The sequence below is a fragment of the Gymnodraco acuticeps genome, unplaced genomic scaffold, assembly GCF_902827175.1.
Source record: "Gymnodraco acuticeps unplaced genomic scaffold, fGymAcu1.1, whole genome shotgun sequence".
In the NCBI taxonomy this organism is placed as follows: domain Eukaryota; kingdom Metazoa; phylum Chordata; class Actinopteri; order Perciformes; family Bathydraconidae; genus Gymnodraco; species Gymnodraco acuticeps.
In genome coordinates this window covers 757,074-773,994 of record NW_022990743.1, presented here as the reverse complement: position 1 = coordinate 773,994, position 16,921 = coordinate 757,074, and the positions used below count along the sequence as shown (strand labels likewise).

At 40.1% G+C, this 16,921-nt stretch overlaps 2 protein-coding genes across 4 annotated transcripts; one reads left to right on the top strand and one right to left on the bottom strand.

Annotated features, from left to right (window-relative positions):
• The first annotated feature begins 639 nt into the window (after positions 1–639).
• Positions 640–6,625, top strand: LOC117556580 (chromodomain-helicase-DNA-binding protein 8-like). 3 transcript variants are annotated; one of them, XM_034231963.1, is made up of 8 exons: positions 640–705; positions 794–908; positions 1,086–1,166; positions 1,293–1,310; positions 1,812–1,923; positions 2,109–2,264; positions 2,402–2,566; positions 6,395–6,625. In XM_034231963.1, exons 6-8 carry the CDS (start codon positions 2,190–2,192, stop codon positions 6,476–6,478), a joined length of 324 nt encoding a protein of 107 aa, XP_034087854.1. In that variant the 5' UTR covers positions 640–705; positions 794–908; positions 1,086–1,166; positions 1,293–1,310; positions 1,812–1,923; positions 2,109–2,189; the 3' UTR covers positions 6,479–6,625. The 3 variants fall into 3 exon arrangements, with proteins under 3 accessions (XP_034087854.1, XP_034087855.1, XP_034087856.1); XM_034231964.1 differs by lacking the exons at positions 640–705; positions 794–908; positions 1,086–1,166 and having other exon boundaries at positions 1,188–1,310; XM_034231965.1 differs by lacking the exons at positions 640–705; positions 794–908; positions 1,086–1,166; positions 1,293–1,310; positions 1,812–1,923 and having other exon boundaries at positions 1,992–2,264.
• Positions 6,626–12,798: 6,173 nt separating this feature from the next.
• Positions 12,799–15,560, bottom strand: LOC117556607. Its single transcript, XM_034232018.1, has 2 exons — positions 14,439–15,560; positions 12,799–14,257 (listed from the first exon to the last, which is right to left on the bottom strand). The coding sequence occupies exon 2, from the start codon at positions 14,164–14,166 to the stop codon at positions 13,213–13,215; it is 954 nt and encodes a 317-aa protein (XP_034087909.1). The 5' UTR covers positions 14,167–14,257; positions 14,439–15,560; the 3' UTR covers positions 12,799–13,212.
• Positions 15,561–16,921: the final 1,361 nt, after the last annotated feature.

The following is a 16,921-nucleotide window of genomic DNA, read 5'->3' as shown; positions in this document are numbered from 1 at the left end:
GTTTTGCTTTCTGACAACGTTAAGTTAATGTTAACGTAACTTTAAGTTTGCTAGGAGGCTATTGTTACGAGCTAGCTGTCTTAGCTAACAACAGTTAGCAGCTAACGTTTTCTGCAGTTTGTGTTGCCCCTGAAAAACGTGATGTAGTTAAGGGTATGTTAAATTAACGTTATTTTACAAGTTGAGAGAGTTAAGTTGTGTTTAAGATCGTCAATGTAATGCGCGTTAGAGGTTTTTACTAGTTGGACATGAAGTTAGCTAACGTTAGCTAACTCTCCCAGGTTAGCATGTTAAGCTGTACTTTCTGTGGCAGCTAGCTTAATACAGAGAGGGGTTTTGTGCTTCATTGCAATGCAAACTTTTCTTTGTTAATCTACCTGAATCAGTAGGGACAGTTTTGTTCTACTCAACTATACAGACCATTGTTGAGGAGATGCAAAACATACTGTACATGTGTTGGGTCCAACATATATCTTGAGTAATGTTACTTTGCTGCTAAAAATGAAACATCATTATCAGATGAGGACATCACCAAAGTGTGTGAGTCTGTCAGGGGATTTGATCTGTTCTCTGCATGTCGTAAACACTGCTCTGGTATTACTTATCTTGTAAAATGTAAGTCTCGCTCTTGTCATCGTTCAGGCTTTGCATTTGAACTCCTATGACTGGTTGCGGACTTGAAGGGAACGCCTTCCTGACATCCAGGTAAAAGGTGAGATTCTAATACATTTGAATGCCAAAAGAAAGTTATTGTTTTTAACTTTTTAAATATGATTGTTTTGGGGCATTTCAGTTGTATTGGACAGAGGCAGTAGAGATCTACTGGAAACGTTGGAGAGGGAGGAGATGATATGCAGCAAAAGGCCCAGCCGGATGGTTGCTGCTCCGTGTGGAACGTGTTCTATCAGGTAAAGCACTTTGGTACCCAGTTAGTTATGGTATTGAGTTTGAATTTAGCCTTTGGAAGGTAATTTCCAATTGTGCATTGTAAAGACTGAAAGATGTAAAGCTTGACATGATTTGGTATTTTACTTAAGAAGGTGTTTGTCCTCCTGTGTTGTCTTATTTCCTTATCTTTCTTTCAGGTGTAACATCTACCAATGGTTGTACATGACAGCGACCTCCTCCGCCTCTTTGCTGTCTTACTAGTCAATCCTTCTGATCAGGTCCTTTCAGACAGAGACCTCCTCCACCTCTTTGCTGTCTTACTAGTCAATCCTTCTGATCAGGTCCTTTCAGACAGAGACCTCCTCCACCTCTTTGCTGTCTTACTAGTCAATCCTTTTGATCAGGTCCTTTCCTAAATAGTGGTAAGTTTTACAGTTCAGTGTACGTTAATTTAGCAACTTAATGCTTTACCGCTGTTGAATAAATCCTATATTGCTAGTCATTTTATTAAAACTACGATTTGTAAACTTTTTGATTCCAATTACAATAATATTTTTGTATAACACATCTTAACATCCATCAGAAATCAATACAACAAATCATCCAACACTAAATGGAAGAAATCTGGACATATTTATTTTTATACAGCAGCATATTTTGGGACTGCTCATTGATGTCATCAAGAGCCATTGAGTCTACCTTTTGTAGTCGGCCTCTCAGAATGTTTATCATTTATTTGTATCTTAACATTCCTATAATAATTAGTTTTTTTATTGTTGATATTGTTTTGTTCTTTATTTTTGTTGTGAGAATCACTTTGCAATTATTGTGTAAGTTCTATATAAATAGTTATACTAATATTATTGTTGTTACCATCATTACTATTATTAATAATGTCTTCTTTGTTTTCTTTATCGCTGCAGAAAGGATCATGCCAGCCCACATCAAACACCTGATCAAGAACTTGTGAACCTCACTGCTGCGGACACCTGTGTGATATTCCACTCTGACTGGAACCCTCAAAATGACCTGCAGGTACGATATATATATCTGCTCTGTCTGTCCTAAAGATAGTTCAATAGGGCTATAACAACAACAGTCTTTCCGTTTATTCCCTCGGTTCTTTAAGTGTATATTATTTTCCCATTTAATGCTTAAAAACGTTGAACAGCAGCTGCACATGATGCTCTTTTGACCCCTCTTTTAATTTTTTATTTCAGGCTCAAGCTCGGTGTCATCGTTTTGGCCAGTCTAAGGCGGTGAAGGTGTACCGTCTGATCACTAGAAACTATGAGAGGGAAATGCTGGATAAAGCTAGTCTGAAGCTCGGGCTGGACCGTGCCGTCCTGCAGAGCATGAGTGACAACAACAACGGGGTGAGAAAAAGAAAATCTGTCATATTTCTAGATGCCAAGTCATTTTTGGGTCAGTCGCTGTTGCAGTACGCTTAGTTTATTTTCGAAAAGAGTTTTCTAAATCCACTTGTGTAAATGTCTCTCTGCGTCGCCTTTAGCCGGTGCAGCAGTTCTCCAAGAAGGAGATCGAGGACCTGCTGAGGAAAGGAGCCTACGCCGCCATCATGGACGAGAACGACAAAGGCAATCGCTTCTGCGAGGAGGACATCGACCAGATCCTGCAGCGAAGAGCCACCATCATCACCATCACCAGGTATCGAGGGGTGAGAACCAGAACCAAGTGACATTTTGGTCAAAAATGAGTTATATATATCAAATGAAAGCTCTCAATGAGCTCTTTCTACTACCAAAAGGGTGCATGTGAATTCAAAACCAATCCAGAGTTATTCATCAAAAACCAAAAGACCTAACACAGAACACACTGAACTATTTGGGGCCAAAAGGACGTAAGTGCACTTACGCCCTTTTGGCCCTGAGAAATGTATTATGGGTTAAGCCTTTGGATAGCACTTGAGTCAAAATGGCTGACACCATATGTAAGCAAGCTAGGTCAACCATGAGAAGAAAGCTTTTCACTGCTGAAGAAGTGTTACTAAGCTTATTTCAAGATGCAGAAGAGCTTGATGAAGAGAATGAAATAATCCAGGATTCAAAGTCAATGCCGAGTGACAAAGGAAACTTAGTTTCTACAGATCCATCTTCAACAGAGAATTCAACTCATCAGAGATCAGCACATGCATGTTCCAGTATCTGTCAACTCTTTCAGGTACTGAGCATGTGGTGCTGTACTCTGACACATGTGGTGGGCAGAACAGGAATGCTGGTTTTAGTGCCATGTGTCTCCATGCAGTTAAAACCTTGCCCATCTCCATTATTGATCATACGTTCATGGAGTGTGTGCACAGCAAGATGGAATGTGACAGTGTTCATGCAGCCATTGAGACCGACAGAAAAAAAGGGACTTTGTACAGTTCGGAGGGGTACTACTGTACACTCTTGTGAGGATGGCAAGGGGGAACAGGCCATAGAAGGTGATTGAGCTTGGGTACAATGACTTTCTGGATTTCAAGTCCTTCTCACAACACACTAGGGCTGCTCAATTATGGCAAAAATCATAATCACGATTATTTTGGTCAATATTGATATCACGATTATTAAATACGATTATTCATTGACTTTGAAAACATCCATTTATTGAACTTTAAAAAATAAATAATAATTTGAACAGTATATTTTTAACAGTTGATTACCCCGAACTTTAAGTATAACTCAACTGCAAAGTATTTAGCTGAAGCCACATCTTTTTTAACTTCCCCACGGCATTTGTCATATAGGGCAGGCAGTGCAGATCTGGTGAAATGATACCGAGATGACATCGCTTAACGCTTGTCCATAGTGTTAGCCAGTTGCTTAAACCCCTGGTTGCTAACCGTACTAACCGGGCACATGTCTTTAGCTATGCAGAATGTGATGGCATGTGTTATATCTTTGTGTCCTTGCGAGCTGGTTGAGTAGGCCGTTGCACTGTAAAGTGCATCCTTAATTGATGACTGTGATGTGGTGGATGAAGTCGAGGGGGCACGCTCGTGAATTGTCAACAGGGGGGCGGGGGGGGGGGGCTTCGCTGCGGGGAAACTGTGGACCTCGTTGCAAGCCGTAATCGAGATTAAAATACGATTAATTGCACAGCCCTACAACACACGGTCCGAAACAGAACCAAAGACACAGAGGGACAAACAGTTTGTTGGCAGAAAATGAAATGGCAAAAACAAAAGAGGATCACAAAATCAGGATCAGGATCACAATCAGGATCAGGATCACAATCAGGATCAGGATCACAATCAGGATCAGGATCACAATCAGGATCAGGATCACAAAAGAGGATCCGAAAAGGATTCAGTTCAAATATGAGCTGTCCGACCAAACTGCAAGCTGGAAAGCAGGAGACCAGAGGTGCTCATGCAATTGAACCAAAGAAGATGCACACAGGTCCACCTGGGATCACTGCTGTGAAAAAGAAAGACGTACTCGCACAAATGGGAGTATCCCTCACTCCTATGTAGGCAGAGTAGGCTAGTTTGTCGTTTCAAATCAATCTGAAACTTACATGATCTGCATGAAATATGCTGTTGTCGTATATAATTATATTGCTCTATTTGACATTCCCAATGTTCTAAAGTAGTTTTTGATTTGCCAAACAGTTATTAGGCCAGGTTTAATGTAATTTATTGTTATTCAGTGAACTAATGTGATATTGATATTTGATATGATCACAATGGACTCTGTAGCCTATTTTCAATCCGTTATTTGGGGAAATGGCTAAATAATTAACTATTTGGCAAAATGGTTATTAATGTTTTTGTTTTTTTAAAAGATTACATTCAATGAACTAATATGATATAAGGATATTTTAATATAATATTGTTATTATAACAATTGATTACTGTTACTTTTGACCTCATTAATGTAAAGCCTTTTTCCTATATTTATCAGATACGCCCTATTTTTTAGTTCATATGATATAAAATCTTAGTTCCAAAAAGGCGCATGTGACTTTATTGCGAATAAAAAAAAAATAGAAGAATATTTTTTTCAATGAAAGTCAAAATATTGTTCATTAAGTATATTGTCATCCACATGTTTATGAAGTTTTCATATTAAAGATTGAATTTAATAAACAAAGTCAGGATAAAGTATGGTCATTTTTTGTTTTGGCTCTCCTGTAAAGTTGGTCAAATGTCACTTACGCCCCTCTGGTTCTCACCCCTCGGTATGTTCTTAGCAGCATTAGCCACTTGCGCTTTGTGAGATACCAAGTACTTGGTTATTTGAAATGTAATATTGATGATGTAATAATTAAAACTAGGGATGGGTACCGAGCCCCAGTATTAACGGGGTCCGAGGGCTGAATTATTAAAGACCGTGGTACCGTTAACGTCCAACGTTATCGATCTTTTTATCGGTACTGGAGACAATTAAAAAATAGATGTCATATGTATTATATCTACATAAACATTATATCGCAGTCTTACTGTCGCCAACTCCGTTTCTAATATCCAATAAGACTACAAAGTGCGTCTATGATTTATTTTCGATCTTTCCAATCCAGACGAGAGATCTCTCTCCCCTGTCGGTGTGCGAGGGGGCGGGGCAGTTTACACACACACACGCGTGCGCACACAAACACATGGCGGAGAGAACTAAGCGCCCCGAGGGTAGTTATGTTACCCGTCTTGAGCATGGATGTATAATAAGAACTGGATACAGCGTCGGAGGAGGGGTTTCGTTCTTTCCTATGAGAGCTGCTCATTGGCGCATGAAGTCAAAATGGCCCAACTTTTGAGAGAGCGAAACGTCACAGATTACCCAGCATGCCGTTTGTGCCCTCACAGAGCATGCACCCCTTAAGCCCCGCCCCCCGAGCACACACTCTCGGCTCACTATGAAAGAATGGAGAGAGAAAGAATAAATCTAGATTCGGCTTTTAGTGCATTTTACAACTTTAAGGACTTAATGATTCTAGGGCTATACAATAGTTCATACGGGGTAGTTTATATAGTTTCAAAAAAATTATCCACCGATTTACAGACGTCTCTTTCCCAATGTTAGTCAATGGGAAAAAGTATTTCTGGGCCGGTCGACGTCACAGACTGATAAGGAAATTGTAGTACCACCGTTGGACACAGCGAATATTTTCCTTAGAGTCCGGCGCACTTCCTGGGGGCTTTGTCTTGAGGTGGAAAATGCTCGTTGCCAATAGTGCAATAAGTGTTTAGCATGTAAGGGCGGTAACATGAGCTATTTGTCTAAACATTTAGCAAAAGTGCTCCACATTCAGACGGAGGAATGCACCGGGTTCAACTGTCTTTCTAGTAGCTCTGTAGCCCCCCCATCCACGAGTAACGTTTCCACGTCAGGTATATATTATGTATGCTAGCAGCAACACACAGAGTTAACTCAATGATACAAACATGGGTTAATGATTAGAACTGAGTTATTTATTTTGTTAAAGTTTCAGCTATTCTGTTTGCAGTTCTATCATCACATTATTTAATACGATTTGTTAAAACATTGTTGTTTCTTATTTTCAGTTTGCTTCAAGCAGTGGCTGTACGAGAAAGACGTGGAGGACCAAGAAATGCTGGCCAGATTTGCAAAGACCGGAAGATACATAGCCTAACAGAGAAGATAATGGATATTAACAAGAAAAAGAAAAAAAATGTTTATAATTTCTTTGTTGCTGTTTACATTTTGAATTATATTTGTTATTTTTAAATCAAATGCATCTATTTTAAATGATATATTTATTTAGATGTAGGTTTTTTTTGTAATATTATTGTCCATCCATCCATCCATCCATCCATCCATCTTCTCCCGCTTATCCGTGGTCGGGTCGCGGGGGTAGCAGTTCCAGCAGAGAGCCCCAAACTTTATTTTCCCTGGCGACATCAACCAGCTCTGACTGGGGGATCCCAAGGCGCTCCCAGGCCAGCGAAGAGATATAATCCCTCCACCTGGTCCTAGGTCTACCCCTTGGTCTCTTCCCAGCTGGACGTGCCTGGAACACCTCCCTAGGGAGGCGCCCAGGTGGCATCCTAACTAGGTGCCCGAACCACCTCAACTGGCTCCTTTCGACGCGAAGGAGGAGCGGCTCAACTCCGAGTCCCTCCCTGATGACCGAACTTCTCACCTTATCCCTAAGGGAGACACCAGCCACCCTGCGGAGAAAACCCATCTCGGCCGCTTGTATCCGCGATCTCGTTCTTTCCTTCATGACCACAGGTGAGGGTAGGAACGAAAATATTATTGTATTAAGTATAATTTATTAAATAAAAATACTGTTATGAACACTATACAATGTCTTTATTTTGATAGTTACCAGAATACATTGTATATTTAATACTAACATAAGCTGGTGATAGATAAATGCTGATCTGCTGGTATGCCAGCAGACAAATATTTATAAAGAAAGAAACAGAAGGGAGGAAATGATGATAGCTAGACTCAGAATAAATCACACAGCATTGAATGGTACGTCATGGGGAAAAGTAACAGTGACAAGTGTAGGAACTGTGGAGTTAAAGAAAATGTGGAACATCTATAAAGCTAAAAGAGAAAAACTAAAGGATAACGTTTTAGAGGCAGAGGGAATGGAGTGTGGTTGGTATTTTGGGAACAAAAGGAGAGGGAGAAAGAGCTACCAGAAAGGCACTCTTTACCTTTAGTGAAACTGGGGTAGGTAAAATTATCTAACATTAGGTCAGGAAAGATCATAGATTGTTGTTTTGTTTTATTTATTATGTTTTTTATTTATTTATTTTTGGATTAGATCATAGATACGTCCAAGAGTTAAGAGATGGAATGATATGATGATTCACACTCATGTACAGTAGGTGGCGGTATGCACCTTAAAGTTGTTTGCAATCCGCCAAAAAACCGAGAGAAGAAGAAGTCAACTGGTTTGCCAACGGACAATTTACACCGAATTAGAAGAAGCGAACATTTCTGGCGGGTGAAATTTAGAGTATCAGATTACATGCGAATGATGCGATGTCTGACTGAGAATTTAGTAGTTTGCCTTATGGGCTAGTTGCACAAGATGGCGTCTATCAACTTCCGGCGGCTGGGTGTGCGGTTGTAAACTTCCGGTCTACAGTAGAGCTGGGTTGCATTCCAAGGTTGCATTCCAATAGAGAGGCGAAGTCACGCCCATCTACTTCCGGTCCATGGGATCCCGGAAGCGAAAAATTATACATTGAATTCAATGGAGAGAGAAAACGTATCTTTTGATCCCGTTTGAATTGTGCCACGAACTACACATATGATGTTTGTCAATCTTAAACTATCATTTCCATGTCAAAAAAGTCACATTTTGTTGTAAAACTGTTGAAATATAAGACTATGAAAAATACGCGACTACAAATCCCAAATCCCATTCTGGGTCACGTAAGTGATGTCACAGGCGATAATGCTCCAAGTGGTTGGTTCACTTTTACAAGATGCCTGTGTGCTTTGTACCAGGTTGTAATCACAAAAGTGATCATACCACTTGCTCGTTCTATCGCTTCCCGTCTAATGAAAGGACCAGGAGTCGCTGGATCAGACATATCAGGTAATATCATAGGTAATATACATGTTGTGCATGGAACATAGTCAAGTTAGCTACCTAGCTAGTAGCGACGAGTAGCGAGTGTGAAGTAAAAACTTCTTTGCAGCAATGTTGAGCCAATCATGAAATGAGTGAAACTGGATTCGCCTGTCAATACACTGATATTTATTGAGAGCCTGAGCGGCCGGAGAGTTCACAGCATATTACAGTTCCCTGCAAGACACCAGCCAACTCTGCCCCAAAAGCGCCAAGCACCCATCTATATATGGAGAAGAGGAGGGCCCTAAAACACGCGGGTTTTCCTTTAATGCATGCCAGATGTCGAGACAAAGACTCGTTGCATTGTAAACCCACATGAGCCAAGCTTCTCCCCCACAAGACATCAGATGACCTCTTGACCTGTGTCTTCCTGAGAAGCTATGGATCACATTACAGGCAGGAATACACTTCAACCATATTAAACAGATTCCCGAGGACAAATCACTAAACTCTATATACTTTAACAAGACCAAAATATTCCTTTACAGATCCACCCTTTTATCAATTTATGATAATCAATTAACATTAGTCTAAAGAATATTTCAGTCAATACTTAAGTCAATAAGCGTCTTCAGAGTTGTGTGGGCTCACTCACATTAATTACATCAAAAGTAGAACAAGATTGAAAACACTTCAATCACCATGACAAGATACAATCAATCATAATAAAATCATCTCTCTTCAGTGTTTGGCATCATTTGTCAAAAAGCACAATAATAAACACGTGAAATACAACAATATTATAGCAAAATATATGTTTCAAAAATAAGATATTTTATCATTTATCCCTCAGTTAATCTCCTTCATCAAACACAAATTCTAAATCAGCTTACATCTCAAAGATTTACTTCAAGGCAATTACTTATTAAAACACAATTAGAATTTAGGATTTATAATACATCCAATTGAGGTATAAATCAGACTTCAACTATCAATCATTATGTCATCTCAAAATCTGAAGGGAAAACTAAACAATTCTCAAAATGTTTAACAATCTGAAGAATCAAACATTTTATTGTATAACGACCTGAGAAGGGAAAAAATCAAAACATCTGTTCTTTATTCAGAGCATCAACTGTAATCAATATCAAAACATCTGTTCTTTATTCAGAGCATCAACTGTAATCAACATCAAAACATCTGTTTTACCTGGTAATGATTAAGGATAGTAACATTGTCTGTTATAATATTAGAAATATGTTATTGTTCAATACCTTATAAATCTGAAAATATCAATTAATTAATTAGTTTAGAGTGAAAGTGTAATCTGATCAAATATATTTATCACCACTATTTAACACATATCTGTTCATTGGGAATACAAAAACAATCATTAATTGTACATCTGTAATCATCTGGTCATTCAATTCAAATGTTATCTTTGTATCAGAGCTAGAAGACATGTTTTCCTCCTCTCTTTATGACACAGAATGTCTGGTGTGTAAAGGCATCCTGATACTGTAGATTAGCTCTGAGGTGCTGATTGGCTCAACTCTTCTTCATCAGAGCGCCATAACTCAATTATCTGTAGATTAGCACTGAGGTGCTGATTGGCTCAAAACTCTTCTTCATCAGAGCGCCATAACTCAATTATCTGTAGATTATTAAACACAGTGTGAATGTAATATTCTGCCACCACCCTTCCCATTTAATAGCTCAATTTAGTTCTTGAGCTTATGGTGTGATTAACAGAAAATACAAGTCTGTGTTGTTAAACATTCCTCGTGTGCCGTTCACCACAGGGGTGAGGGGAATTCTGTTGATGAGCAATAAACTACCTTATTCTCAATCAAAACCACTATGCAAATGTAGTGGTAAAACTGCTCAACCGACCGAGAGCAGAGATATTAATTAATTTAATTAATTCTAAGAACGGAATCTGCTGAAGAGTAATAACCACATTATTCTCAATCAACAACCACTATGCTAATTTAGTGGTGCTCTGCTCTCCCCGATCCGGAGAGCAGAGACTTTTAATGAATTCAGTACCCTTTATTTTAACAACAGCCAAATTCAACAACCCCTCAGTTTATGAAACACAGCGTGACGTAATATTTAGTAACATCCTAATAAGAGTTATGTTTATTTCCAAAACTCATAATGGTGCGATTTAAGTAGAATACGACACTGTGCTTTGTTTCTCCTAGTGTGCTGCTCTCCACAGGGGGGGGGGGGGTGGGAATTACCCACACCCTGGAAGATTTCGAGGCGAGTTGATTTAACTAGTTAAAACCGTTGAAATCTCCAGAATTCGGCGATTCGTTTCAGTACAAATCTTTACATTGCTTTTAAACCGAAGTTCCACATTACTGATGCCCTCTTTAAGGTCTCTCCGAATATTTGCCGTGCACACACACAGAGGAAACCAAAAATATTGCATCTATCTGTTCCACAGGTAATTTTATACCGTCAATCACAGAGTCTGGCGAGGCAATGTCAAAATATAGATTTGAAATTACACTCACCAGCTCGACGATTTGTTGGTAACCGTTCGCGACGCCAATTGTGAAGTAAAAACTTCTTTACAGCAATGTTGAGCCAATCATGAAATGAGTGAAACTGGATTCGCCTGTCAATACACTGATATTTATTGAGAGCCTGAGCGGCCGGAGAGTTCACAGCATATTACAGTTCCCTGCAAGACACCAGCCAACTCTGCCCCAAAAGCGCCAAGCACCCATCTATACATGGAGAAGAGGAGGGCCCTAAAACACGCGGGTTTTCCTTTAATGCATGCCAGATGTCGAGACAAAGACTCGTTGCATTGTAAACCCACATGAGCCAAGCTTCTCCCCCACAAGACATCAGATGACCTCTTGACCTGTGTCTTCCTGAGAAGCTATGGATCACATTACAGGCAGGAATACACTTCAACCATATTAAACAGATTCCCGAGGACAAATCACTAAACTCTATATACTTTAACAAGACCAAAATATTCCTTTACAGAGAGCACGTTAGTTAGCATTATATTACTTAGCCTTGTCATTTTTAGTAGCCTTACCATGAAGTTATTATTTTATTACATGAAGTAAACCAAAATGTTAAACAGTAACCAAACATGATGGTAAGTATTTCGTGAAACTTTTGAAGAGTAGCCTACTGCGCCCTCCACCGGGTGCTAAGGAAGCAGTTCAGGGAGAGTCGAAGGCAGGCAGGGAGCTTTGCATGACATTCTTCTGGACGTGTTTCATTGTGATGACAGTGAGGGTGAGTCAATCTGTTTGTTGGAAAGACAGTCGTTGTGTGCTTATTGAGAGAAAATTGTTAGAAGAGATAATTATTCAAAGTGTTGTTACTTTAAAGTGTTGTTACTGACCTTTTTCTCTTTTATTTTCTTTACCTCATCTGTAACTGCTGAGACGTTGAGGAACATGCACACTGACCTGCTCTGGCAACCTGATTTCCACTGTACGTAATAGTATTTGGTTATGGTATATTATTTATATACATCAAAGGCACAATGCACCCCCCAGAGACACACATGTATCGAGTGTGATATTTTGCATAGGTCATGTGAAATCATCTTTATATACTAGAAAACTGTAGGAGCGGCAACTTGTTTTGAAATTGAATTTTTAATATCCGATAATAAAGTTGATCTGTTTTCTTTATTCTTCTCTCTACCCAGCTCCATCCATCACCATTCTCTGTTCCTGCAGGTCCTGCTTGCTAATCAATGCTCATATTTTTTTACACAATTACAAATAAAGTCATTGTATTGTATGACATGAAGTTGTGCTTCATTCGGAGTCAATAATAAATATTCATTCTGCCTTCAACTGCACAATGATTGTGGACTGCACCGATATCCATGTAGCTGCCCCCCAGTAAGATGAACCAAGCAAAGAGGGTCACCATCATGCCCAAGGACATCCAGCTGGCCCGCCGCATCCGCGGAGAGAGGGCTTAGACTGACCTGAGACCAGCACACCCAAACACAACGGCTCTTTTAAGAGCCACCTACAGTTTCAAAGAGTTGCAATCCTACGTTATTATAATGATTAAACTGGTTCATGTATCACTTAGTTTACTGAACCGTGATGAATGAAATAAATTAGTGAGGTAGTGGTTTACTGAAGTTACAAAGACATTAATATATGAGTAACAGGTCAGTGTAAACACAAGCTTCTGTCAATTATGGATCATTCAAACTATTTATATAAAAATATGTAATAAAGTTCTAAAACAAGTATTCGGTATATTCCTTGATAGCTTTTGGCAGGGCCGGCCCTGACCAATTTGCCGCCCTAGGCGAGATTTTAGATGGCGCCCCCCCCCCCCCCCCCCAAAAAAATAATTCCAATGTTAATAAAATCACACAGAAGCTGTATACGTTTTTTGGGATATTTTTTTATTTTAACACAAATACAACATTAAAACCTATAATTGCAGTCAGCAGCCTCGCCAACACACCAGTGCTTTCTAAAGGCCTATTCACACATGGCCCCTCCACTTGCTCCCTGCTGAGGTCAGACAGGGCAACAAGTTGCTCCTCTGCTGACAGGCACACAATCCACCTGTACTGATATACAGTCCGTGAGAGACTAATTGCCTCACCTTAAGAGCTGGATGTGTAAGAAGTACAACCCAGAAACATTTACTAATTTAAAACAAAAGCTGCTTTGCTGAACATTTAAACATACTACTTCTGGGTACCGAAATATTTGCTATCAATCACTTCAGTCTTGGTTAAAAGCAAGATTTAGCCAAAATCCAACCATTAAAATACTACAGGCCTCAATCTCACACCTCAACACCTTACCTTAGCCTGACTCTCCTTGCCTTTCTTGAAGCAAAATTATCTATGACATCATCATAAGACAGCTGTTTTGAGACCACATGGTTGATGCTTATGATGGATAGTCCACTGAGACGTTCTTGTCCCATAGAAGCTCTCAGGTAAGTTTTGACCAGTTTGAGCTTTGAGAAGCTTCTTTCAGCAGCAGCCACTGTAACAGGAAGAGTGGCAGAGATTCTCAGAGCAACCCACAAATTGGGGTACATTTCTGTCAGCTTCTTCTCATGAAGGAAGGTCAATAGTTCCATGTTTGTCATCTTCTTTGATGGCAAATGTGGAACATTTTGCATTTCTGCAGCAAGTTCCCTGCCATCAATGTCTGGTTGTCCATCATGGGTCAGAGCAGAGCTCAGGGTTTGACAGTGCTTTGGCAGTTCTTCGTTTGATGTGGTGGGAAAGTTGATGAGCACTCCAAACTTGTCATTTACCTCTTCAAGGTGCTGAAATCTCTCATCAAGTGAAGAGAGGGCTGTATCCACAACCACATTAAAAAATGTGATTTCCATTTTTTTAAGTGCATCATCAATAGGCTCATCTGGAGACTCATAACCAAACTGCCGTTTTGTGGATCTCAACCGCTTTTGCTTGAGAACAGACTCCACGTTCATCTCCTCACACATCTCCTTTGCAGTTGTCTGTGCATCAGAAAATCCAGTCCTTCTGTAGCAGGTGAGGGAATCTCCTGTTTTCTTCAGCAGGTCGACAGCCACATCTAACTGCATGGAGGGTGACTGCATCAGTTTGCTCACATGCTGGATCTTGTAGAGGATGTCATACCATATGGTTGTGCAAATGATAAAACGGTAAGATCCAATCTCCTCAGCCAAAGACTGGGCTTCAACTCTCACCACAGGGTCTGCAGTTGTTTCCCTCACCTCCAGAAGAGCCTCTCTGATTTGCCCAGCCTGGTACATTACTGCCTCAACGCTTTTTATCCTGCTTTCCCATCTGGTCTCTGACCACGATTTCAGGGTTGTTTTGACATGTTTCAGCAGGATGTCCCATCTATGCGTGGAGGCAGAGAAGAGTTTGTACAACTTTGTTAAATAGCCAAAGTAGCCTATAGCATCTGGTGAGCTCTTTGCAGCATCAGCTACCACCAGATTTAAGGTGTGAGCACCACAAGGGACAAAAAAAGCTCTTGGGTTCTGCTGAAGCAACCTAGCCTGAACACCTTTATTCTTACCCTTCATGTTGGCACCGTTGTCATACGACTGTCCTCTGCAGTCCTCAAAGGGGATGTTAAGTTCCTCCAGCCTTTTGAGAATGAGCAATGTCAAACTTTCCCCTGTTGACTGCTCTGCCACAAGAAAGCCCAGGAAATGTTCTTTAACCTGTGGTTTGTCTACTAGTGATACTATCCTGACAATAACAGAGAGTTGTTCTTTATGACTCAGATCAGGAGTGCAATCCAAAATGATGGAGAAATACTTACACTTTTATATCTCTTCCACAATTGTGTCCAGTATTTTAGAGCTGATTGAGTCAATCAGTTCATTTTGAATTATTTTGCCCATATAATGTGTGTGACTGCCAGCTCCACTTGCCACCCTACCAACATGCTGCTTTATGACTGGATCGAATTTGGCCATAAGCTCCACTTCTTTTAAAAAGTTGCCATTGTCTGGTTGGTTTAATGTGTCTGTGGACCCCCTCAGAGCCAGGTTTCTCTCTGCTAAGGACTGAATTATTGCCACGAATCGGGTGAGAACGTCGCGCCACCTATTTCTCTCAGCCTGAGCAAGGGCCATCTCTTGCATATCTATTGTAAGCCCCCTGGCAAGACGGACGTCTAACTCCTTCCATGTTGCCATGTTTGTGTTGTGCTCCTTGCTTTCTTCATGTACCTTGAGCAAGTGACTTGCATTTTTCCAGTCCTTTAGTCCTTCCCTATTGAGCATGTAATTTCTCTGTGAAAACATTTTGCAGCAGAAGCAGTGCAAGCTATCATTGTTTTTTGAATACATCAACCAGCTTCTTTTGATTTTTTCTCCGTTGATTAAGACTCTGTTAAAATAGTCTTGCTGACACCTTCTCCCGTCTTTTTGTTTGGGAAAGATAAAACTAGGTTTCATTTGATATGGTCCACTCTGAACAAACTCTGTCCTGTCATTATCAGTAAGAACAGATGGCCAGTCGGCAGGGTCTATTGGTGAAACCTTTATCCCTGATGCTGTATAACTTGGCTCTGCTGAGGTGGAGGGGACAGGAGCGCTTGATGCTGTATCACTGGGCTCTGCTGAGGTGGAGGAGACAGGAGCGCTTGATGCTGTATCACTGGGCTCTGCTGAGGTGGAGGGGACAGGAGCGCTTGATGCTGTATCACTGGGCTCTGCTGAGGTGGAGGGGACAGGAGCGCTTGATGCTGTATCACTGGGCTCTGCTGAGGTGGAGGGGACAGGAGCGCTTGATGCTGTATCACTGGGCTCTGCTGAGGTGGAGGGGACAGGAGCGCTTAATGCTGTATCACTGGGCTCTGCTGAGGTGGAAGGGACAGGAGCGCTTGATGCTGTATCACTGGGCTCTGCTGAGGTGGAGGGGACAGGAGCGCTTGATGCTGCAGGGCTGGGCTCTGCTGAGGTGGTATGAGGCCCAACAAATTTCAATAGTGCATCTGGAGAGAGAAGAGAAGTATATGTGACCATCAAGAGATGTATTATATTTGCTAGACCAAATTATATTATAGAAATCAGAAAACAGGAGCAGCTCACAAAATAATTAGAATATCATGGAATATATTGCCTCCATGTAGAATTGATGCATTTATCTCTGCAAAAGGAGCCCCGACCAAGTACTGAGTACATATTTGAATAAACTTTTCAGAAGATCGAAATATCTGTATTATAAATCCTTATCTAATATTATACTAGATACAGGATTATTGATTTTCATGATCTGTAAGCTGTAATAATCACAATTAAAACAAAAAAGGTTTGAAATATTTCACTTCATGCATAATGAATCTAGAATATATGATTAATTTGTTTTATTAAATTAAAGAAAAACAGTTCTATGATATAGTTATTCTTTTAGATGCACCTGCATATTCTGCGACTTACCAGATGGCAAAGAAGCAGCTACATACATTGTAATATAGCATATTAAAGATAAAGGCTAAGGTATGCAGTATTTACAGTAGTGACAAGCATTTTAACACTGATGTAAATGTTACACTATTGATTATTGAACATACTTTAGACAGCATAAACTGTAAGGCAATACAATTAAAGGCCTACAACTATAAATTATTGAGGGGATGTAAAAGGAATAGCATTTTTTTTTTTTTTAATAAAATATATATTTCCCCCAATTTTCGGCGCCCCCCTGGCTTGATGCGCCCTTAGCATTCGCCTATACTGCCTATGCCAAGGGCCGGCCCTGGCTTTTGGAGAAGGTTGTTTTTAAGTTTACTAAAATCTATCGTTTCAACTGTTTCACTTTATAAAAAGGGAACAAGTGAGTAGAGCATCATTGAGTTTCTTATTATGTCAGTAAATTAGCCAAATGAATGTTTTTCATTATTTTAGTCAACCCTAAACAATTTTATTGTACCTTTTAATAATGACCTTACATGGTCGGCAAAGTTAAATTAACTTCAGAAAATCAAATCTGTTCTGAGAAAAAACTAATAAATGTTTAAAGATAGGAACTTGCCATCCCACTGAAAAA